Raw genomic sequence first — 23,944 nt, 5'->3', positions numbered from 1 at the left:
GTGGTGATAGTGTAGTGGTCCACTGACCGGATGGCCAGTCTGTCCCTAGTGGTGATGGTGCAGTGGTCTACTGACCGGATGGCCAGTCTGTCCCTAGTGGTGATAGTGCAGTGGTCTACTGACCGGATGGCCAGTGTGTCCCTAGTGGTGATAGTGTAGTGGTCTGATACTCACCACCTGGCAGGTTGTGTTTTGAAGACGAAGCCTCCGATGAAGTTTGAATATGGAGTCTGTCTGAAGTGTTTTCCAGCAGGCTGTGATTTCTCGTTAGAATAGTGCAAAATGCCGGCAAACCTTAATCGACCCCTAAGAATGGGATGTCCATTTCTGTGGGGGTAACACAGTTTGAGGGTAACGTGGAATAACGAGTCACGAGGCAATTCATTTTTTACAATGGGCATTTCGCTTTAAGCTTCTTTATGATGATGTGTATTGTTTGTGCGCTGGAGGATTGTTTAATTTGTTAGCCACCATACAAAGGGGGGGTAGTATTACAAATGTCCAATGTACCATTAAAGGGGTGATATCATGCTTTTTCGACTTTCCCCATTGCTTTATATAAATATATATATATACGTTATATGACGTATGTATACATGTTTTACATCTGCTAAGCTAGAAAAAAAACGGCTATCCGCATGTTTACAACTTCTCGGTGTGAATAATAAGTAGTATTTCTAACATACAGGCATGTAACCCTATTCCAGTAGTAACCCCAAATGCAGGGCGATGTTGTGCATAAAGAGAGAGAAGGCAGGAAGCGGAATGGGAAAAGACTGAAGCATACAGCAAGAGTCTGTAAAGTGAAACAAACTTAAACCAAAAAAAAACTTAAATCATGAACCAGTGGGAGGACCACCAACTATGGAAGACATTCCTCAGTCATGGTAGATCGAGCAAAAGCAACTAAAAACTGCAGGTAAAGAAGATGCGATAGACCCCAGACCTCTGAATGAGGAGATGAATCCGAAGGGCCATCCAAATCAATCCAGCAGGAACACCTTTGGCTCATCATTCATGAGCCCTGCAGAACATATACGACTTCATTAGAGGAAACTATGAACCTTTGAGGTGTAGGATAGAAGAAAAGTACATTTTTTTTATGTATAATGAGACACAACAAAATCGTAACAGTGAGGTTTCATTATACCATTATTAGTTTTCCTCTAAGGCGATTTTTTGCAAATGTACAAAGACTTTACATAAGCATCCTTGTATATACACAGCAAAGACGGTTTATGACAGGATTGTTAATAGATCCTTCAAACAGGCCTTACAGGGATCCCTCCTATCACAGCTTTGTCACCTGGTGCTACTTGGGACAGAATGTCCCAAGTAGCAGAATGTGTTGTGCTCCGGACCTGCCAGGAGTTTCCTGATCCAGCTGTAATGTTGGCCCCTTGACTGAATCAAGGGACATGGTGCAACAACCTCCTCCTTTGGGGGTTCCTCATACTTGGATGACAAGTCGGCGGGGATGGGGATCGTCTTCAATAAAGGGTGATGGGTCCTAAAACACCACATCAAAGACCAGGCATCCACATAGTCTGTATAAAATTGCATTCTATTAGTCACTTGTGTCACTTTCTTCCACATGTACATGGAGTCCTTCCATGTACATACATAACTTGTGGTAGTAATTGTATCAATTATATTATATTAAGTTTTCTGTTGGTAATAAAAATCAAAACAGTTTTTGACAACTTCCTGTATGTGGCTTCTGCACTTCCACACTTCCACACTTCCCACTTAAAAGTCTGAAGTCAGATTGCAGTAAATGCTGACTGCAAATGAGGTGTTTCCGGCACTGATGAGGGGTGTTTTTGGTGAGGGTTAGGGTACGATATATTCCTAACTAAGGCAAAGGAAAAAAGCATAATATGACCCCCTTAAGATTCGCCAGCTTATGTCTTCACAACCATTTTGTAAGATCCAGAAAGAAAGACATGCCTTTGTTAAAAGCCAGTTAAAGTAGACATGAGAGACTCCAAGTACAACACTGAGAATCTCTCAAGCACTCCAACGCCTTTAAGAGCGCAAGCTGGTCTAGATCTGCATGGGAAGTTTGTGGTGGTCTCTTGTCATGAGCTTCCACTCATGGGCCAGCCTCTTACCGTTGTGGGAGAAGATATCCAGGTTAGCACCATGCGTCAGTCAGGTGACAGCAATCTATTCATGTTGCCACAAACTCTCATTTGACTACTTTAAGAAAGATGCTGTCCTTTCAGAGCCTGAGCCAGCGAGCCCACACTACTCTGAGTTAGGCTGCCAAAGTTAAGACACGCCTGGGTTGAAAGAAAGTTCTTTAGTGGACGTCCCATGTGGGCCACCTCCAAGCAGTCATTTCAAACATCCACACGCTAAACGATGACCCTTAAGGACCTTTGAGCTCTCTTAGGGATCAATACCTTAATATAATATGATCCTCACTGATAATCACTCGGTTTTATGTTTGGATTTAAGACTTCCTCTTTGTGGGATTCGTTTTTCCTGCTATGTATTCTTTTACTTAATTCGTCAAAAACGAACGGTTCAAAAACATCATTAAAAGACGCATGATGATTCCGATCAAAAACATTTGATAGTTTAAAAATAAGATTTCACATTTTTCACAAGTTTTCTTTGAACTCACAAGCTTTATTTTATATTATTTTTTGGAATTTTTGAATTATTTTTTGTGTCTGCATATACAACAATGTTGAGAACATCTGCCATATGCCATGCCATTTTGTCCCTGTTGCTAAAATAAGAAATTTAGAGGAAACAGGAGTACAATCCTATGTGTTTGCCACTCCCTGCCAACCCGTGTCTGAACAACCCTATAGTATTTTAAGTAGGCCTATGAGTTCTGATGTGTTTTGTTTTGTGTAGTTGAGGTCATGAGGGCTGGGGAGGAGAGAGCCACAGGCATCACCAAGAGCCAACCGGAGAAAAGAGTCCAGCCAAGGGACCAATCGGAAAAGAAAACTCTGAGCATTGACAACCAACCACAGAGCATCAAGAACACCAAGTCGGCCATCAATGAGTGAGCTCACTATTCTAAGATATTCAAATATTGTAATTACATGGGCGGAGATGGTTTGGGGCGGCAGTAGCTCAGGTGGTAGAGCGGGTTGGCTGGTAACCTGAAGGTTGTTGGTTCGATCCCCGGCTTCACCAAGTAGAGTGTCGAGGTGTCTTTGACAAAGCACCTAACCCTGACTGATGTCGCGATGTGATGTCGAATCCAGACATCCTGCTGATGCTGGAACAGAGACTTCCAACCCTCCAGCAGAAGCGCCCCAAGGCCATGAAATGCGCCGAGCGGGAAATAATGAGGATGATGATGATGATGAGAGAAATACCTGTTGCATTTCCTATTTAACCCTCTTATCTGGCAGTTTCGTCACTTTGCTAATTATCTGCTAAAAAAAACCTTACCATGAAAAAATATATAGGATAGGTAGTATTTTGGACTAGTATTATGACTTTAATAAGCAATTAGTGAACATCGATTTTTTTAGATAATTCAATTGAAAGTTAATTGCTTATGTGTGTGTGAGAAAAATGGATAAATTGCATCTACTAATGCAATATTTATCGTTCATACACATATTATACATACAAATATTCAGAATGAGGAGCTGATTGCTCATATGAAATATAAGGAAAAAGGTTCAATAAACATCCATTTTAAGAAATTCAACTTTAACGTTTTTTCAATTTTGTGTACATTTACTTTTACATTTAGGGAATTTAGCTTTACTCCAAAACTTTAATCCAAAGCGATTTACAGTCAGCACATTTATCAGAAGAAGTTGAAACAATATATAGCTGTCGGTACAGTAAGGATGTCCATAGAACCAAGCAAAGCACTAACAATCGCTAGGTTAACCCATTCCCCGTACACAACAAAGCTCGCTAGGATAAGATGCTGCACAACTAAGTACTATAACTAAGTACTATAACTAGGTACCACATACAATCAGCGCATACATTAAGTACCAGGGCATACATACAATAAATAGGAGGGGTGGGAAGGGGTGGATATGCAGAGTCTAGTTGAACTATCAGTAGTATTACCAGTGGTGTTCACCAGTGTGTGTGTGTGTGTGTGTGTGTGTGTGTGTGTGTGTGTGTGTGTGTGTGTGTGTGTGTGTGTGTGTGTGTGTGTGTGTGTGTGTGTGTGTGTGTGTGTGTGTGTGTGTGTCATATGTAGCCTCTTTAAGGAAATGCAGGACCGTGTGTCCCAGGGGAAGGGGAACACGGGCAGGGTCATAGACTTCAGGAAGTTCCTGAAACGGCCCGACAGACCTCCTCCCCCCCCCCCTGCTGCGCCTCGTCGCAAGGCGTCCCCGCCCCCGCCCCGGCTGGTGAAGAGGAAGGTGGAGGTGGACCTGCTGAAGCTCTGCTGGGGGGAGTCGTGGAAGACCCTCAAGCCGACCAAGAGGGGGCGCTGTCACCAAACCTCCTCGCTGAGGAGCACCATCAGCCCGGGCAGGAGGTCCCGGGCAGGAGCCGCCAGGGGCGGGGAGGAGGAGGCCAGCCCGGGATGGACAGACTCCTGGAAACTGGTTAGCATACAGCCAGTGATCTAGCTAACCCGGCATCAAGCGCTTTCGTGCTCTTGCTCACGCAAATGTATCTACTGCATCGTGTCCCAGAGCGCGAATGATCCGACAATGAAATGTAAACCCATGCATTGGGAAAAGTTTACTCCGACTTTTTCGTGCTAGGCAGAACGGCATTTAAACCTATGCACTTCCATATGGATGGGAGGTGCCTCCTAGTTATTGATACGTCATAACAGCGATCTGATCTTTCAGATTTTTGCAGCAGACCTCTACAAAAACTGAAAAAACTTCACTTAAACCCAGTCTCACACCAGAATGTAGTATAACTACGTGGTCCACCGCGTAAAACATACTAGTTTAACAACAGTGGCTCTAAAAATGTGACTAATCTTTTCAAGGGGCCCGCGTTTTGGTAAAAGTAGTAGTTAGAAACGTGACTTTTATTGTCATTAGCTTCATTCAGGGATGGTATATATATGACATTTAGCTGGTCACCTGCTCGTGGCGTTTTTCATGCTTATTTGGGGGTTTAATCTCTATTAAGTCTTTACATGGTACACTTAGCCTTTAGCATCTGCAGCAATGTACTAGCATGGAAAGGCTATGGTTATTTTCTACACTGCGGTCCTATTTTCCGGTTACACATACGTTCTCCATCTATGATTAATAAAATACCCATTACTTTATCTTGTCCTATCTCTTCTAAGGTGAAGCCCAGCCCAGCGCCTCCCGGCCCCACCGGCGTGGGGGAGGGCCAGGCGTGGGAGGTGGTGACGGAGAGCCGGTCCCTGGGCAGGTATCAGCCGCGGGTGGGGGGCTACTGCCTCCCCGTGTGGGCCACGACCTGGAAGACCATGATCTTTGTGTTCAGGCAGCAGAAGCCATGGTGGGACAGGGAGTGGCCCAGCCGGCCCCCCCCTGAACCACAGGACAAGACCCCCCAGCTGCTGGCCTTGGAGACACAGGTCGACTCCACTCTATACAGCACTTTCATTACTTAGACCAGTGGTTCTCAGAGTTCTTATACCGCGTACCACCTGAGGAAATATTTGTCTCCCCAAGTACCAACATTATGACAATGATAAAATATCACGGAAATTTCTCTGCATACCACGAAATAGTGCATCCTACAGTACCACCGTTTGAGATCCAATGCTTTAGAAGAGGGTTTCCCAAACTTTTTTTCTAGGGACCAACCTTTTCAAATTACCAACCAAGACCCAATTCGCCTTATCTATAAATAATGAGAAGAACGAATATATGATCTTAAACCAGCCATTTTGAAGAGAATCACAATGCTTGTTAAATACTTCATAAATGCGACCAAATAAATGCATTTAGCAGGCTATCTAATTTTTTTAATTTCCTCTCATCAGTAAAACAAACACATGTACGCTAGCCTTTCATACCAGATTCAAAATTATCAATAAAATTATCAGAACAAGACGAACATTAGTACTATCAAAAACATGCTTCTAGTTGATCGTTTTTTTAATTATCATGCCAAACAGGTAGGCTTATATTTAAGTGCAGCTATGGTTATCAATCAACCACATCATATGGTTATGTCAATCAACCACATCAGATAAGATCAACTTTATTAATCCCCAGTGGGAGAAATTCCCTTCCCTTCCTATCTTACTCTGCATTAAAAAGGATAAAACCTTAAAAAAATAAATAACAATATTATTCATTTTTTTAGAAAGACTGCTTTAGACAGTATGGTGGATCTGGAGAGCGGCGTTGTCTTCAGGGCTGACAGAATAACAGCAGCCTCATGTTAAAGCAGGGGTGGTGATGTATTCATTTATCAGTTTACTCTGTTCTCCAGAGGCCAGCAGAGTGAAGAGCTATGGATTTTTTATTATTATGAGTATTATGAATAATATAAATAATACGATTTTTTATTTTATGTGAGATTAACGTCATTATTTTAATAATTGTAATTTCATATCAATAAGGAACCTTATTTGAATCGCTATAGACTAATATAAATATCAATCATATTCTGGTTCTTTAGTGTGAGCGTCCCGACTGGCAGCAGGCCTGGAGAATGTCTGTAACTGCTCCGCCGGCCGACACAGAACCCCCCGCTGGGACAACCAAGATGGCCGACGTCTTTCTCCCAGGTTGGAACTCTGCCTGGCGACTGGCAGGAGCTCACCCTACTTCAGACGAGGGTGCAGAGCCAAGGAACTGGAACGACCTGTCCTGGAAGCTCCGCCCACAGAGCAGGTATTACCTCTATCTATCTATCTATCTATCTATCTATCTATCTATCTATCTATCTATCTATCTATCTATCTATCTATCTATCTATCTATCTATCTATCTATCTATCTATCTATCTATCTATCTATCTATCTATCTATCTATCTATCTATCTATCTATCTATCTATCTATCTATCTATCTATCTATCTATCTATCTATCTATCTATCTATCTATCTATCTATCTATCTATCTATCTATCCATCCATCCATCCATCCATCCATCCATCCATCCATCCATCCATCCATCCATCCATCCATCCATCCATCCATCCATCCATCCATCCATCCATCCATCCATCCATCCATCCATCCATCCATCCATCCATCCATCCATCCATCCATCCATCCATCCATCCATCCATCCATCCATCAATCTATCTATCTATCTATCTATCTATCTATCTATCTATCTATCTATCTATCTATCTATCTATCTATCTATCTATCTATCTATCTATCTATCTATCTATCTATCTATCTATCTATCTATCTATCTACCTATCGATCACACTATCCATCGATCACCCTATCTATCAGTCCCTCTGTCTGTCTGTCTGTCTGTCTGTCTGTCTGCCTGCCTGTCTGTCTGTCTATTTGTTGGTCTGTATTTCTAGATGGTGTATGCCATCACTAACTTCCCAGCATCACCATGCCAGCGCTTTAGAGAAGAGCGATTGGCTGCCAGCTTCCTTCTGACTCAGTCCCTCAAGGTACAGTATTTATATATACAACTAATATATACTACTCATATACAGTACTGATAAATACTACTAATATATGCTAGTCAGTAGTCATACACAGTACTAATACAGAGGTGCATGTCAATAAATTTGAATATTGTGGAAAAAGCAGTGTGTATCCTTCTATACTCATGGTCAAAAATGTATGTCCGTCCAAAAAAGATTGGACGGAGCCACTGCCGTTAGACAAAGGGGTTATCCAACAAACAATGAGGACATTTAATGAGAGCAAAAACACATTAAAAAAATACAAACAGAAAACAGCTAACTGCAGACAGAGGACCACAAATATTTGTATAGCAATTTCCCCGAAACAACGTCACAATGTTATAAAGTACTTATACACAGTACTAATATGTACCACTAATATATACTACTTGTTTATAGTACGTATAAATACCACAAATATATACCACGAATATATGCTACTAATATTCCAACAGATATTCATGTTGTTTTAATATCATAAACATTTCTATTTTGTGAACAGACAGAGGGGGAGGACGAGGAAGGAGGGCGAGGAAAGAGGAGATGGAAGAGGAGATAGAAGAGGAGGAGACTGAAGAGGAGGAGACTGAAGAGGAGGAGGAGACAGAAGAGGAGGAGGAGGAGGAGACTGAAGAGGAGGAGGAGAGGCAGGAGGGCTCCATGAAGGTTCTTCGTCTGCGGTTCCGTGAGTTTGGTGCGGCGTGGAGGAGCAGTTCCTGGCGGGCGTTCCACCGCCCGGAGGAGAAGGAGGAGGTGGACTCCGGCTGGAGGAGCGCCTGGAGGCTCCACAGGGAGGTGCAGGCTAACAGCGTGCAGGAGGAAGTGCTGCTCCTCAGGGGGCGAGGCCTCTGGGCCGATGATGGCCTTCCAGACCTCAAGGAGTGGAAGAAGAGCTGGAGATACGCAGCAAAGGAGGAGGAGGAGGAGGAGGAGGAGGAGGAGGAGGAGGAGGAGGAGGAAGACGAGAAGGTGGAGGAGGAAAATAAAATAGAAGAAGTGAAGCCATTGTGGAGGAGCTCGAGATACGCAGAAGAAAAGCAGGTACAGGAGGAGGAAGAGGAGGAGGAGGAAGAAACAGAGCAGGAGGAGGAGGAAGACGAGAAGGTGGAGGAGGAGGAAAATAAAATAGAAGAAGTGAAGCCGTGGTGGAGGAGCTCGAGGTATGCAGGAGAGAAGGAGCAGTTGAAGGAAAAGGAGGAGGAGAAAGAAGAAGAGGACGAGGAGGTGGAAGAGGAGAAGGTGGAGGAAGTGAAAGAGTGGAGGAGGGACTGGAGACAGGCAAGAGAGAAGGATGAGGAAACTGAGGAGGAGGAGAAGGAGGAGGAGACAGAGAAGGAGGAAGAGGAGAAGGATGAGGAGACGGACCAGGAGGAGGAGGAAGAGGTGGATGAGGAGGAGGAGGCAAATAAATAGAAGAAGTGAAGCCATGGTGGAGGAGCTCGAGATACGCAGGAGAAAAAGAGGAAGAGGAGACAGAGAAAGAGGAGAAGGAGGAGGAAGAGACAGAGCAGGATGAGGAGGAAGAGGAGGAGGAGGATGGGGAAGAGGAGAAGGTGGAGGAGGTGAAAGATTGTAGGAGGAATTGGAGAAAGGCAGGAGAGAAGGATAAGGAGATTGAGGAGCAGGGGCAGGAGGAGGAGGAAGATAAAGAGGTGGGGGAGGAAGATAAACTAGAAGAAGTGGTGCCGTGTGGAGGAGCTCGAGATACCAAAGAGAGAAGGAGGAGGTGAAGGAAAAGGAGGAGGAGAAAGAAGAGGAGGAGGAGGAGGAACTGGAGGATGAGAAAGAAAGGGAGGATGGGGAAGAGGAGGTGAAGGAGAGGGAGGAAAATGATGAAGAGGGAGCAACAGAGGAGAAGGGGAAGGGGGAGGATCAATTAGAGGAGAAGATGAATGATTGGAGGAGGAGCTGGAGATCCCCTGGAGAGGAGGAGGGAGAGGAGAAGGAGGAGGAAGAGGAGGAGGAAGAGGAGGAGGAGGAGGAGACAGAGGAGGAGGAGAAGGAGGAAGAGGAGGAGACAGAGGAGGAGGAGAAGGAGGAGGAGACAGAGCAGGATGAGGAGGACGAGGAAGAGGTGGAGGAGGAGGAAAATAAAGAAGAAGAGGTGGTGCCGTGGTGGAGGAGCTCGAGATATGCAAGAGAGAAGGAGGAGGTGAAGGAAAAGGAGAAGGAGAAAGAAGAGGAGGATGAGAAAGATGGGGAGGAGGATGGGGAAGCGGGGAAGGTGGAGGAGGTGAAAGATGAAGAGGAGACAGAGCAGGATGAGGAAGAGGAAGAGAAAGAGTTAGAGGAGGCAAAGATTGAAGAGGAGGAGAAGGAGGAGGAGGCTGAGGAGGAGACAGAGAAGGTTGGGGAGGAAGAGAGAGAGGAGGAGGAGGAGGAAAATAAACTAGAAGAAGTGGTGCCGTCGTGGTGGAGCTCGAGGTACGCAGGAGAGAAGGAGGAGGTGAAGGAAAAGGAGGTGGAGAAAGAAGAGGAGGAGATGAAAGAGTGGAGGAAGGACTGGAGACAGGCAGGAGAGAAGGTGGAGGAGGAGCACGAGGAGGAGGAGGAAGAGCAGGATGAGGAGGAAGAGAAAGAGGTGGAGGAGGAAGAGATTGAAGAGGAGGGGAAGAAGGAGGAGCAAAATGATGAAGAGGGGAGCAACAGAGGAGGTGGGAAAGGGGGAGGATCAATTAGAGGAGAAGATGAAGGATTGGAGGAGGAGCTGGATATCCCCAGCAGAGGAGGAGGGAGAGGTGAGAGAGAAGGAGGAGGAGGAGGAGGAGGAGGAGGAGAAGGAGGAGGAGGAGGAGGAGGAGGATGAAGAGACAGAGCAGGTTGAGGAGGAAGAGGAAGAGGTGAAGGAGGAGGAAGAGGTGGAGGAGGAGGAAAATAAAATAGATAAGGTACAGGTGCAGGAAGAGGAGGTGAAGGTTGAGCTGGAGGAGGTGAAGGAGGAGGATGAGACAGATGGGGATGAGGCGAATGATGGAGGTGACGGAGGGTGAGATGAAGCAGTGGTGGAGGAGCTGGAGATTCGCCAGCAATGGTGAAGGAGGTGAAGGTTGAAAAGGAGAACGCAGAGGAGGTGAATGAGTGGAGAAAGAGCTGGAGAAACACTGTAGAGGAGGAGGAGGAAGAGGAGGAGGAGGAGGAGGAGGAGGAGGGAGAGGTGAAGGAGAAGCTAGAAGAGGAGAAGGTTGAGCAGGAGGAGGGGAGGGTAGAGGATGCTGATGAGGAGACAGATGAGGAAGAGGTGAAGGAAAAGCAAGATGAGGGAGAGGTGAAGGAGCAGGTGAAGGGGGAGGAGATGGTGAAGTGAAGAGGAAGATGAAGAGGAGGCAGGACCTCAGATGAGGAGGAAGAGGTAAAGGAGGAGGAGGTGAAGGTTACGGTAGAGGAGGTAGATGAGGTTAGGGTGGAGCAGGAGAAGGATAATGATGAAGAGAAGGAGACTGATGAGGAGGAAGAGGTGAAGAGGAGGAGGTGAAGGTTGAGGTAGAGGAGGTAGATGAGTGTTCATGTGGAGCAGGAGGAGGAGGACTATAAAGAGGTGGAAAAGGTGACGGTAGAGGAGGAGGAGGTGAGGAGAAGAATAATGAAGATGAGGAGAATATTGAAGATGAGGAGGAAGCGGTGAGGGAAGAGGTGAAGGTTGAGCAGGAGGAGGAGGACTATAAAGAGGTGGAAGAGGTGAAGGATGAGCAGGAGGAGGTAGAGGAGGCGGGTGATGAAGAGGAGGAGGGTGATGAGGAGGAAGAGGTGAAGAGAAGGATTAGAGGAGGAAGAGGGAGGTGAGGTGAAGGTGGAGCAGGAGTATAATGAAGAGGCCGAGACAGATTGAGGAGGAAGAGGTGAAGGAGAAGGTAGATGAGGTCAAGGTGGATCAGGATGAGGAAAAATGAAGGAGGAGGACGATGAAGAGGAGGAGACAGATAAGGAGGGAGAGGTGAAGGAGAAGGTAGAGGAGGAGGAGGGAGGTGAGGTGAAGGTGGAGCAGGAGTATAATGAAGAGGCCGAGACAGATGAGGAGGAAGAGATGAAGGTTGAGCAGGAGGAGGAGGATGAAGAGGAGGAGACAGATGAGGAGGAAGAGGTGAAGGTTGAGCAGGAGGAGGAGGATGAAGAGGAGGAGACAGATGAGGAGGAAGAGGTGAAGGAGGAGGTAGAGGAGGAGGAGGTGGCGGAGAAGGATAAATATGAGTTGGTGATGCAGTGGTGGAGGAGATGGAGATGCACACCAAAGGTAGAGGAGGTGAAGGAGAAGGAGGAGGAGGAGGATGAAGAGGAGGAGACAGATGAGGAGGAAGAGGAGAAGGAGAAGTTAGAGAAGATGAATGAGTCGGAGGAGTTGAAGGAGGGAGATAAAGCAGAGGAAGGGGAGGTAGATGAGATAAAGGACGGGACGAGGAGATCGAGAAACTCAGGAGGGATGCAGGAGGTGGAGGTAGAGGAGGAAGAAGTGTTTGAGGATGCGATGGAAGAGTTTGAGGATGCGAAAGAAGGGCATGGCATAGATGCTGAGAAAGACGAGGAAGTAGAGGAGACAAAACAGTGGGAAAACTCTTAATGTGATTGTCCTCATATGTATAATAAATTCCTATTTAATTGTATCATTCATTTATATAACATGAAAGTATATTGTATTTTTGTGTTCCCGTATACAGTAGTATGTTCCTGTATGAGATTTGTATTATTTATATTAATTATTTTAGGATATGTGTTACAATGATATTTCCCAGTCAAATTGTTTTTTTAAGTTACTTATTGATATATTAATGATAATGTTGAATAATGCAAAGTATTATTATTGTTGGATTCCCTTCGGACAAAAACTTTGAAAACTAGAAAGAATTATTCAAGGGTTAATTCTTCAAGTATAGAGTGTTAAGAAATTACTTTCAGTCGATAAAAACTGTCTTAATTAAAACTTTTTATTGAAATCATTGTTTGAGATTCTTCCATATTTCTCTGTTCATGTAGAATAACATAAGTATATTGATATGAGTATAAACATACGTAATTTATCTGAACAATATCAACTATGAAGAGCATGACGTCCGGTGGGTTTCTTGTGCGGGTGTGGGGGGCTGCTGGCAATGAGGTTCAGATTGGGCGGCAGAGGTCGGGGTCTAGGTTCCTTCTGCTCGACAGAGATGAAGAGTAGGTCTGGGGAGGGGAGGTAGCGTGCCTGGCCAGGGGTCTGGGAGTCTGGGGTTACGGGAAGGCATTCGTAGGCAATTCGACATCTGTTAGGCGGAGGGTCATGCCGCCAAGAGGGGATGATAGACAGGGATCGGATGTTGGGCCTTCTGGTTGCAGAGCAGGGCTTTGGCTGGTAGGTAAGCATCAAAATGGAGTGTTGAATGGTATGTACATGTTCCACATGTAGCCTACTGCACTGCAGTAGTAAATATAAGAGGTATAAGAAGGCTGTCCGGTCCAGCTGATGTATCAGAGGTGTGATTTATTTTCCTTTATTATTTTCCCCTATATATTTAGATTTGTGATTTATTTATTCGTACTGACCTCCAAACATATGTATAGCAGCATAGCAGTGGTGGTGTTTACATCGCCTCTATATTTAAACAAAAAGAGGAATGTAACTTTTTTTGTTCCCGTATACAGCAGTATGTTTCTGCATGACATTTGTATATTTATTATTTATTTTATGATATGGGGTTATATTGATGTTTCCCAGTTAAAAAATGTTTTATCGTTACTTATTGATAAGTACTGATAATGTTGAAAATAAATCACAAAAAACACAAAGTAAATCACAAAAAACGTTAGATGTGAACACGTTGGATTGCCTTTGGATAAAAGCTTGCGGGCGTTAAACAACGGACATGGAAGAGACAATTTTGGGAACAGCTGATTGTTTCTTCAGCCTTCCCAGTTGTTCTGAACGCATCACGACGGCAGCGCACCAATAGGGGCGCCGTTTACCCAGCTGCGTCACCAGTGTGGCGGGCTTGAATTGGCTCCATGTTTCTAGGCACCCTCTCTGCTGTTGAGGTGTTTATAAGTTTGTTTACTTTCTTACGACCACAGCCAGGGTGAATATAATGTTTTTGACTGCCTTCCTATAAATTATCACATCAAATCCGCTTCTGTTCTGTTTTTAGATGTTTAATTCTGTCTAAACCGTTTGCCGGTAGCGTGGGGAAGCCTTTTTTTTTATCACTGCACTATCTTACATGGTATCAATCTAAAGAATGTATATTTACCCATGTATCCTGTCATGTAGTTTTGAAGTGACGTAGTGGTTGGGGACGTACATTGTAACTACATACTGTTATATCTATCCCAAACACAGCGACTATTAAACATTGTTTCAAAAAGAAAACACATCGAATATGTACGAGCCAAAATGGAAGTATTTCTTAGTTGAGAAAGGTGGAAAATACAGGTAACGAGAGTGTGAGCGCAGCAGCTGAACTTTGAGCTCTGTGACGTCCAGGATGGATTGGGACGAAGAGCGTCCAGTGTCCCCTGGGTCCACCGTCACCACGCTGATGTCCTGCAGCGGACACCTGCCTCCCGCCCACCAGACCATACGCTGTGGAGACCAGGTGAACAGCCTTACCGTACCCTGCCCACCCACGTGTTACCACCCCTGACTCAGGGTCAGGGGAGGGTTAGGTTTTGGGTTAAGTTAGGTAACCTTACCCTGACCCTCATTAACCCAAACCTTTTGTTGTGATGACCGGCGTGGAGCCCTGACCTACATAGGCAGGTTTACACTTTAGTGTAGCCCGAGTTCGTGATTCAAGATCCACGACGTCAGGACTTGGACACACAACGTGGATCTTTGCTGAGCTGCCTGCATTATACCTCGCGTCATTTAACGTGAACACAAGGGCGTTTACAACCACAAATGTACACGAATCCGTGAGCAAATCCGGGTTTCTGAAACGCAAAAAGTCTGCTCCATTGAAAATACGTTAAATGACTTAGACATGAATCTCTGCATACATGCAGGATGCACACCTTTGTGTGCATCCTACCAAACCCTACCCCAAAACAAACTGAACAGTAACCCTTCGCTTTACCTTACCCTGACCATGCAGTACACATGCCCTAACCTCGCCCAGACTGGTTGTTTGACAGCCTGGTAAATAAGTCGACTGGTTCACCGCCTGTCCGGCTTAACTTGTCTGCAGGAGTTTGCCTCAGCGTCTGCGGCGCTGGATGCCTACATCGCTGATTTTGAGCGGTGGCACCTGTCCCCCGGGGCCCTGTCGCGCTCCACGGGGCCCCGGTTAGACCTGCTGCCGAACGGCACCCCCTCCCCCAGCCTGGGCGTCCCCGACCACCTGGGACTCTGCGCAACAGAGACGGTGAGACCGGCGTCATGCTGGGTGTGATTGTAATGTAACATATGGTGTCATGAAGGAGGAGAATTAAATGTCCATATATTATTGATATAAAGATTCTGGTGAATGCAGAGCTTCTGATTTTCTCTTATTTTCTATCAAGAAATCGTTGCTCAATAATGACCAAACTAAAATCAAGTGGTCTACTCTAAATGAAGATTAAATGGGTCTTATCATGGTGTTCGATGTGTACCATCACACTTTCTTCTCCCGTAGTCCTCACCGAGCTGCTGACAGAGTCAGAGCTGTATTCCCTGTCGCTCCCGGCAACCACCTCCCTGCGTTGCCGTGCCGACGAAGACGAGGTGGATTTGACAACGGAGGAACTTCTGGCCATCCCTAGTGATGGCTCACTGCCAGTTACCAAGACGACCGCCTACCTCACTGGTGGGGCTTTAACTCTCCTCACATCTTACCTCATACCCTTATTTCGTTACAAAATATGATGCAATATCATATATGTATTATTTAAAGGGATCTCAAAACGTTGAATAACCATAATGTGTAATAGAGGGATTTAGGAAGGAATATAAAAAAAGTCGATCCCTTTAAATCTTAATATAATCTGTAATGCAATCAATATAAATGTAATATAATAAAAAAAAGAAGAAGAAAATACTCTCATGCCCTCTACAGACCTCCGCCACCGCTCCCTCTGTCGCCCGGGCAACTGCTTCAGCCCTCAGCCGGGGGGCTCCTGCCACTCAAGTGGACCACTGGGCGGGGCCAGGGACCGAAGCCACGCCCCCTCACCCAACAAGTAGGGTTGGGATTGTATTCCCTGTGTAGCTCAGTGGGTAGAGCTAGGCACTAACCTGCAGGGTTAGGGGTCCTATTCCCTGTAACATGTGTCTCTGTCAGGTGGAGGGACGAAGACATGGACAGGAAGTGTCTGAGCAGACAGGAAGTGACCCAACTCCAGAACTCACAGGTGAAAACAATGCAAAACATGTTGTATATGATTTCAATCTCCACTATTAGACAGTGTTGTTATGAATTGACCAATCACCTTTTCCTCTCCAGTCTGCCGGACCAGTGATTGGGGCAGACTGCCTTAGCTCCTCCCACTTATCAGCCTCTTTCCGAGACCTAGGCACCGCCTACTATCGTCGCAGTTACCAGCCCCCTGGACATGCCCACTCTGTACATTGTTCCCACCTCCAAAGCCCATCTCCCATTTTGAGATCACACCACCCCCTAAACAGGATTGGCCACGCTCAGTGTTGCCACGCCCTGTATGGTCACGCCAACCCGCAACAGCCAATGGATGGCCAGCTGGCTGCGAGCCCATCGGGATTCTGGGAAAAAGCAGGTTAAAGATCTTTTTCAAAACTAACAATAAAATCTAGTAATGACAAGTTCATCATGGAAATGAAATGATCGTAGAGTTTAGAGTGTATGTATATAGGCTGACTGATTATTGAAGTGCTTGTGAACGGTCTTTAGGTTCCATACCCCACCGTGTCCCCGCCTGGTTGGACCAACTCCCGGGGAGGACGGGCAGGAGCAGGAGGAGGAGGAGGAGCAGCAGCAGGAGGAGGAGGAGGAGCTGCTCTCTGTGTCTCTCCTAACAGACGATACGCCAGGTGTCTGTCCAGGGGCAGTCGATGAGCGCCGCCTCCTATTGGCCGGCACAGGACACGACCCCAAAGGACACGCCCCCATAGGATGCACCAACACGGGACACGCCCCCATGGGATTCACCCACACAGGACACCCCCATACAGGACCGCTCACACAGAACACGCCCCCACAGGATACACCCACACAGGACACGCCCCTAGGATGTCAATTGGTGATTTATCGTGTCCCTTCGACTAAAGTAAAAGGCATTTTCTCGTTGATCTGATATTTTGTTACACTGTAACTTGTATATATTGATTATATAAATATACATGTTGTTAATATAAATAAATATATGTTTATAATTTCATGTCTGCAGAATATGTATGCTAGTAGGAATTATTTATTGAATGTTTACTATGATTTGGGAAACGATTTGTGACGCAACAATTTATCCAATATCCTTAGTGTGAACATTTTCCCCGTTAAACTAAACAGAGAGGTTGTGCAGATTATTCGTTTTTCTATCGTCAAATAATTCCCAGATAATTTACTTTAAATGTTAACGGGAAATAACTTTTTTACATATTTCACGGCTGTTGAATCATGCATTCACTCATTCAGACTATTCACGCATGTCTAAACCATATGATTATTATATATATATATATTATATATATATAATATATATATATATATATATAACATATAAAATCGTAGAATGGTATTTTAAAATGCAAAACAGGTTAAAAATGTATACGTTGTGTATATAACAAACCTCGGGGTTCAATGTATAGGTCATGTGACCAAACCATCTGATAGCGCCACAGTGTCGTCACGTGTCAGATCATGTGACAAAGAAGAGAGGCGAGACCCAACAAAACACGGAACACAAGTCGGTAGGTGAAATGTTCACTTTATAGCCCCTTAAATCTCACTCATCCAGGCTTTCTAACAGTCGTGTCTGTGAACGTTTCCCGGGTGGACCTAGAGTCGAACCTAGACCGTTATTCACCCAAGTCTGTTATTTACCCGAGAGACGATACTTCATGTGCAAACCTTTGAAATACATGTGTGATATGTAACACAAACGAACAAGCACAATACATCAGCTATAACATAACTGCAAAGCTAAATGTGTTAAATGACGTGTGTTAATGTAGATTCTAAACAAGCGTATTGTTATAAGATTATTATTGTAATTGCTGGTAGTAATCTGATGGCTTGTTTATAACATCAAACGGACCACAACAACACAGGTGTTGTTCCTGGCCTCTGGTTGCTTTTTCTGTGTGTGCGCCCTGTGAAATGATTTCACATTCCATTCCACATGTAATTGAATCAGCGGGTGTGTGTGTGTGTGTGTGTGTGTGTGTGTGTGTGTGTGTGTGTGTGTGTGTGTGTGTGTGTGTGTGTGTGTGTGCGTGCGTTATTTGTGTGTGTTATCTAAAAAGGTCGTTTTAAAACCTCATCCGTCCATCGAGTAACGAGGTCAACGCGGCCTTGTTACAGGCAGTGTGTTAGGCTCAGAGGTCAGAGGTCATGTCGTCTGCCGTCGAGAGGACGGACGAGCTGGTCAGGGAGTACCTGACGTACCGCGGCTTCAGCTCCGCCCTAAGACACCTGGACACGGAGATCAAAGCGGACCGCGAGCGAGGCCTCAGGGTAGGAGGCACTTCCTGTCTGACTCTCTCCCCTCTCTCACTCTGAAGCGGCAAAAGGGGAACCGTGACACTCTGCTGTCTTCTGACCCAAGAACTGCTTCCTACGTGATTGTGTTGCGTACGTGTGTTGTTTTGCTTCGTACGTGTTGTGTGTTGCGTACTTTCTGATGACAGAGTACTGCCTTGTATTATCTCACACAAGAGGGGACTGTCTTATGAGTGTTTTGTATTATCACACACAAGAGGGGACTGTCTTATGAGTGTTGTGTATTATCACACACAAGAGGGGACTGTCTTATGAGTGTTGTGTATTATCACACACAAGAGGGGACTGTCTATGAGTGTTGTGTATTATCACACACAAGAGGGGACTGTCTTATGAGTGTTGTGTATTTCACACACAAGAGGGGACTGTCTTATGAGTGTTGTGTATTATCACACAAGAGGAGACTGTCTTATGAGTGTTGTGTATTTCACACACAAGAGGGGACTGTCTTATGAGTGTTGTGTATTTCACACACAAGAGGGGACTGTCTTATGAGTGTTGTGTATTATCACACACAAGAGGGGACTGTCTTATGAGTGTTGTGTATTATCACACACAAGAGGAGACTGTCTTATGAGTGTTGTGTATTATCACACACAAGAGGGGACTGTCTTATGAGTGTTGTGTATTATCACACACAAGAGGGGACTGTCTTATGAGTGTTGTGTATTATCACACACAAGAGGGGACTGTCTTATGAGTGTTGTGTATTATCACACACAAGAGGTGACTGCCTTATACCTGTGGTGAAAAAATTGCAAAACGTTTGGACCAAGGACTTCAGTTGTCCAGTTTTGCGGTAGTTCTTTTTGGGACAGCTCCCCTCTAACCCCCCATCCTTCCTATTCTCTCCGGCTCCAGGTGGATCGTATCGTGGAGCAACTGCTCCAGCTGGTCTTGACCTTTGACCTGTCAGCTCTGCGTGACTACTGGGGTCACCTGGAGCGCCGCCTGTTCTCCCGCCTGCAGGAGGGCTACGCGCCTGCCGTCGCTAAGCTAACCACTAGCCTGTACCGCTACTATGTTGTCAACGCCATACAGGTCAACCTGATATACAACCAAATATACTGCGTCACATATATGTAGGCCTATCAAGGCGGTCTTTAGTTCCTGTGTCACGTCACTGTGATACAGATTGAAAATGTCTTTTCAAAATCCAATTTGTATCCAACTTAGAAAAAATATTTTTCAAACGACATAAACGACCGCGAGTGTTCATTGATGAAAATGTAGGCAGCGTGAAAACATGCAGTTATAAAGAAAATGGAGAATGCAAAACATCTCACCTCTATTAATGTTTCCAATTCTCCAGAAGGATATTAATATAGTCAATATTATATTAACGTTAATATTGTTAACATGATAAATGTTGTGTATTTTCCAGAAAGGGAACCAGGAAAGGACCCAGGAGTTTTTTCAGCGAATGGGGGCGGAGCTTCAGGGGGCCGCGGAGTGGCGTGATTGGTTCGCTCTCCCCTTCATCTTTGCGCCTGAGCAGAACCCCACCTTCGCGCTGTACTTTTCCCGCCAGTGGACTGACACCTTCCTGGTGTCCCTGCACAACTTCCTGTCCGCACTATTCCAGTGCATGCATATCCTTGGTGCTAACAATTTTGCATAGTTACCATATCCTAGTTGCTATCAAGCATATTAGTTTGCAAATCCTTGGTGCTAATAAGTTAGCATATATTTAGAAATAACCGTCTGTCACAATTCAAAAAAGGGTTCTGCCATAGAAAATGTACATTGCACAAGCAGTTAAAAAAAACATAGATATAAGGTTGGCCTAGTAAACTATAAATATAAAATACTACTGGTGTTGGTTCTCTCTTTCTTTCTTGATCTCTTCCTATCTTCCTCATCTCTATTCGCCATCTCTTGTAGCCACCAATATTCAGATTCCCAGCATTCCCAGTTCTTCTCCCTGACTCCTCCCTCACCCCAGCCAGCGCTGCTGAGCTTCGACGCCGAGCTACAGCACACCACCATGCTAGCAGAGGAAAATCAGCAGCTACGACAGATGGTGAGACTATCATGAAGCTCAGCAACACTTAACCACTAGCTTCAACTGCTAGCTATTTAAAGTAATGGTGTTTATGTCATGTGGGATATGGAAGATGGCAGTCGAAAGTTTTTCAACTTGCATGAACCGCATCTCGGAAGGTGTTAATTATTAGTCTAACTTCTTCATGACACAAATGCAGCATAAGCAGCACTAAAAGCCTAAGATACCTAGAATAGGCTGCACCAAACATGAGTGTTTATTCATTGCATTACATTGTTTGATTGTTTCAAATGTTCCCAGATCACTATTAAAAGTACAATATGTAACATAGACACTGAATGTTTAAAATGTGTATTGCACCTTTAATGTTGGGGTTCATTTTTAACCTTAAAGGACAATTCCGGTGTAAAATGGATTTGGGATATGTTTTGTATGATAACGAATTGGAACATTTGTTTTGGAGCACAAAAACTAATATAGACGCATTCTTCAGTTGGCTGTTTTTAGCCGATTCTATAAAAATGCTATAAACTTGGAACGATAGGGGCATGTGTTATGGTTAAAAACTAAATCGCTATTTTAAACCACTTAAAAGGATAAAAGTAGGCCGACACTTCTTTGGTAGTATAATAATGGTCTTAACATATAAAACAAGGCATTGACAACTTTGTAAGTGTACAGATTGTTTTAATAAACAATCTGTACACTTACAAAGTTATAAATGCCTACGTGCTTTTTTGCTCCCAAAGGAATATTCCAACTCGGTATCATATTAAACATATCCAAGATCCATTTTACACCGGAGTTGTCCTTTAATGTTGGGTATCATTTTTAACCTTAAAGGTTGGGTATGGAATTCGCTTTTTTTTGGCCATTTTTGCAAAATTACTTGAAATCCTTATCATAACCCGCTTACAGCCACTGAGTTAGAAGTACTGACATGAAAATTAACACAAGTCAATCATCTGTGGAACGGGCAGGGCTCGAAAAAACTCCAGCCAATCATTTCCATTGCCACCGAGAGTTGCATTGGACAGTAAGTACGTCAATCAAACGGTCGTACTGCACTCCCCCGCGGCCCGTGCGCGCGACCCCTTCGTGCAGTACTCGTGACTCAGAGCTCGTGACCCAGAGCAAGCTCCTGTTTGTTGTTATCCTGCGGTATGCTACTGGAACTAGTTAATCCACCATTTGGACCTAGCAGTTAGAAGACAATTTCCATGGCAGAACAAGACGCCACCATCCCCCACCACCACCAGCAAAGAGAAGGAAAACTCTAGTTTCAAAGTTTATACCGTTTATACTCTACTCTGTAATACCGGTGTTGAGACGAGTGTATTACTCGTTGTGAAATGTCCACACCGCGGCAACCCTAGTGAAAACCAGGACTTCCAATACAATTATATGAAACAAACATACATTTCCTAAAAATAGTAATGATTTATGTGACCGTTTAATGTTTATAACATCTGGTGCAACCATAGCCGCGAGAACGTATTCTCAGCAGGGTGGTGCTGGAAAAAAAAAACTCAGCCTGCACTAGACTCGCAACTCGTTACATTGATAAAAAAGATATATAGCAGCGCAGCTCAATTACACCAGTGCATGCGCGCACAGTTGAAAATCGATCGTTGTGTTCACTTCCTTCACACCATGGTTCACATCCAGCTGCTCACAGAACAAGTTTAGCGCACCACCGCTACCCTCACACTTTTCATATAACCTTTTTTTCAGCACTAGGTCATATGAGCATTAAATAAATGCTGCTTCTCAAATGCCTTGGACAAGCAGCGAGGATGACTCGCTTTGCCACGGGCCGAAACAGTGCGGAGCGACCACAGCCAGAGCGAACACAGCGGGGCAGAGGAGTGTCCGGAATGATGGCAATCTTTGGTGTACACATCAGTACGGCCTATTTGCACTACTGTTTAGTGGCAATGCAGTGTTTTATTCTATGCCTTTTTATTTTCGTATATTATTTCAATGAATACAATTTATTATTCATAAAAACAAGATCTGGTCTTCAATCTTTTTTCCAAATATAGGTCGTCTTACAATGGGGTTTGTGTTTATATTCGGACCCAATACGGTACAGCGGGCGCTCACATGACGTTAAGCATTTCCTGGTGCATAATGTGACGCTTCAGAACCTAAAATCCCATTTCTCCCCGTTGGACACAACACATAACCGGCGTTTTCAGAAATCTCCACTTTGGCCGGAGTTTTTAGAAATGATCGTTTTCTGTGATAAGACAGGGCTTCGGACAGGGGGTGTTGCAGCACCCCTACTTCCCGCGGTACTGGGTGCAACTTACAGCTGAATGTGAGTGCCATGTTGTAAACGAAACAACCTACGCTAGGCCTGTCTCGCTCTCGCGCATCTCTGTTCGCGCTCGTGCATGATTGCGCGTCCAGGTACTTGGAATGGGTGGAGTCAGAGTCAGCGTCGAAGGAGAGGGGTAGGACCATTTGAGTTGTGTATTTTCAAAATCTGCTGGGCGTTTCGCAAATCGCGTACCCAACCTTTAATGTTGGGGTTAGTTTTTAACCTTAATGTCGGGGTTCGTTTTTTACCTTAATGCCGAGGTTAATTTTTAACCATAATGCCGGGGTTCATTATTAACCTTCATTTCCAGTGTGTCTTTAACCTTAATGTTGGGCTCAGTTGTTTGCGCAGCAGAGCTCGGGCCGTGCGGCCGTCCAGGATCCCCAGGGGGCGATGGAGAGCCGGGTCCAACACAAGCTGCCGCCCTACGTCCAGCACATGGACCGCCTCGGAGACAGCGAGCTGTGAGACTAGTGCCCATGTTCACATGTTAATACAAGCTGTAGTCAATAATTCATTTATTAATATGACCCATGGAGAATACTCCATACATATTCATTTCTTACTATTAACAGTATCTGTTAATATTACCTATAGTCAATAGTACATTTATAATAATTTGTTAGTATTACCTAATATGGTCAATACTGAATACATATTCATATAATAGTATGAACTAAATATATATGAGTTAGTGTTGTTGAATAGTTATTGTTGCCATAGTCAATATATATATATATACATAATTTGTTAATATTACCTGTCGCACTCTCTCTCTCTCTCTCTCTCTCTCTTCTCTCTCTCTCTCTTCTCTCTCTCTCTCTCTCTCTCTCTCTCTCTCTCTCTCCTCTCTCTCTCTCTCTCTCTCTCTCTCTTCTCTCTCTCTCTCTCTCTCTCAGAGACTTAATTTCGAGCCAGCGAGCTGCATCGCTAGCTAGCGGCGTTAGCTCTGTAGCGGCAGCTAGCCCCTCCTCCCGGAACTTCTTCTCTACGTTCCTACCGCAGGCTAAGCGCAGCAGCATCCCGGCCAGGAACTCCCAGCATGGCCCCGCCTCCTCTTCCTCCTCACCCAATCAGAGCAGCCTGGGCCGGAAGGAGCCCTGCACAGCCAATCAGGTGAAACTTAAAGAGCCAGCTGGGATTCGAACACTATGTGATTTAAAAAATGTGTTTGGTCTGAGAGTTTTAGAAAAGATGGGGACCATAATCCCATGGTTACGACCCACACAGACTTCATGATACTTTTTAGTTCCATCGTTGTGTTACTGTTAAGAGTGTTATAATAAGCCTTGTTGTATAGGAAATCTGCCACACACCGTAATGTATACTGTAGGTGTCCAGGAAGCCTTACACTCTGATGCAGACATTGAACCAATCACTGCTCAGACGGAGCCTCACCAACCACACACACATTGTTGCGTTAC

At 44.8% G+C, this 23,944-nt stretch overlaps 3 protein-coding genes across 3 annotated transcripts in view; all 3 read left to right on the top strand.

Moving 5' to 3' along the window:
* LOC130372800 (uncharacterized) overlaps positions 1-7,523 on the top strand; it is an 11,142-nt gene extending 3,619 nt beyond the window's left edge. Inside the window, exons 2-6 of the mRNA XM_056578959.1 lie at positions 2,872-3,025; positions 4,199-4,553; positions 5,261-5,518; positions 6,574-6,788; positions 7,442-7,523. Of these exons, the coding sequence (XP_056434934.1) occupies positions 2,872-3,025; positions 4,199-4,553; positions 5,261-5,518; positions 6,574-6,788; positions 7,442-7,523 (1,064 nt within the window). The remainder of the gene's footprint in view (positions 1-2,871; positions 3,026-4,198; positions 4,554-5,260; positions 5,519-6,573; positions 6,789-7,441) is intronic.
* A 4,347-nt stretch (positions 7,524-11,870) lies between these two features.
* On the top strand, positions 11,871-17,482 carry LOC130372798 (uncharacterized). The gene is made up of 11 exons (XM_056578958.1): positions 11,871-12,091; positions 14,001-14,112; positions 14,651-14,654; positions 14,755-14,880; positions 15,133-15,303; positions 15,553-15,676; positions 15,778-15,847; positions 15,940-16,228; positions 16,363-16,416; positions 16,515-16,711; positions 17,471-17,482. Exons 1-11 carry the CDS (start codon positions 11,871-11,873, stop codon positions 17,480-17,482), a joined length of 1,380 nt encoding a protein of 459 aa, XP_056434933.1.
* Positions 17,483-17,950: 468 nt separating this feature from the next.
* Positions 17,951-22,988, top strand: LOC130372529 (WD repeat-containing protein 91-like). Its single transcript, XM_056578578.1, has 5 exons — positions 17,951-18,144; positions 19,051-19,230; positions 19,574-19,781; positions 20,130-20,212; positions 22,860-22,988. Exons 1-5 carry the CDS (start codon positions 18,022-18,024, stop codon positions 22,986-22,988), a joined length of 723 nt encoding a protein of 240 aa, XP_056434553.1. The 5' UTR covers positions 17,951-18,021.
* Positions 22,989-23,944: the final 956 nt, after the last annotated feature.

The sequence above is a fragment of the Gadus chalcogrammus genome, chromosome 19 (genome assembly GCF_026213295.1).
Source record: "Gadus chalcogrammus isolate NIFS_2021 chromosome 19, NIFS_Gcha_1.0, whole genome shotgun sequence".
Lineage (NCBI taxonomy): Eukaryota > Metazoa > Chordata > Actinopteri > Gadiformes > Gadidae > Gadus > Gadus chalcogrammus.
Note: the sequence above shows the minus strand (reverse complement) of the source record. Positions and strands in the feature narration are given on the sequence as shown.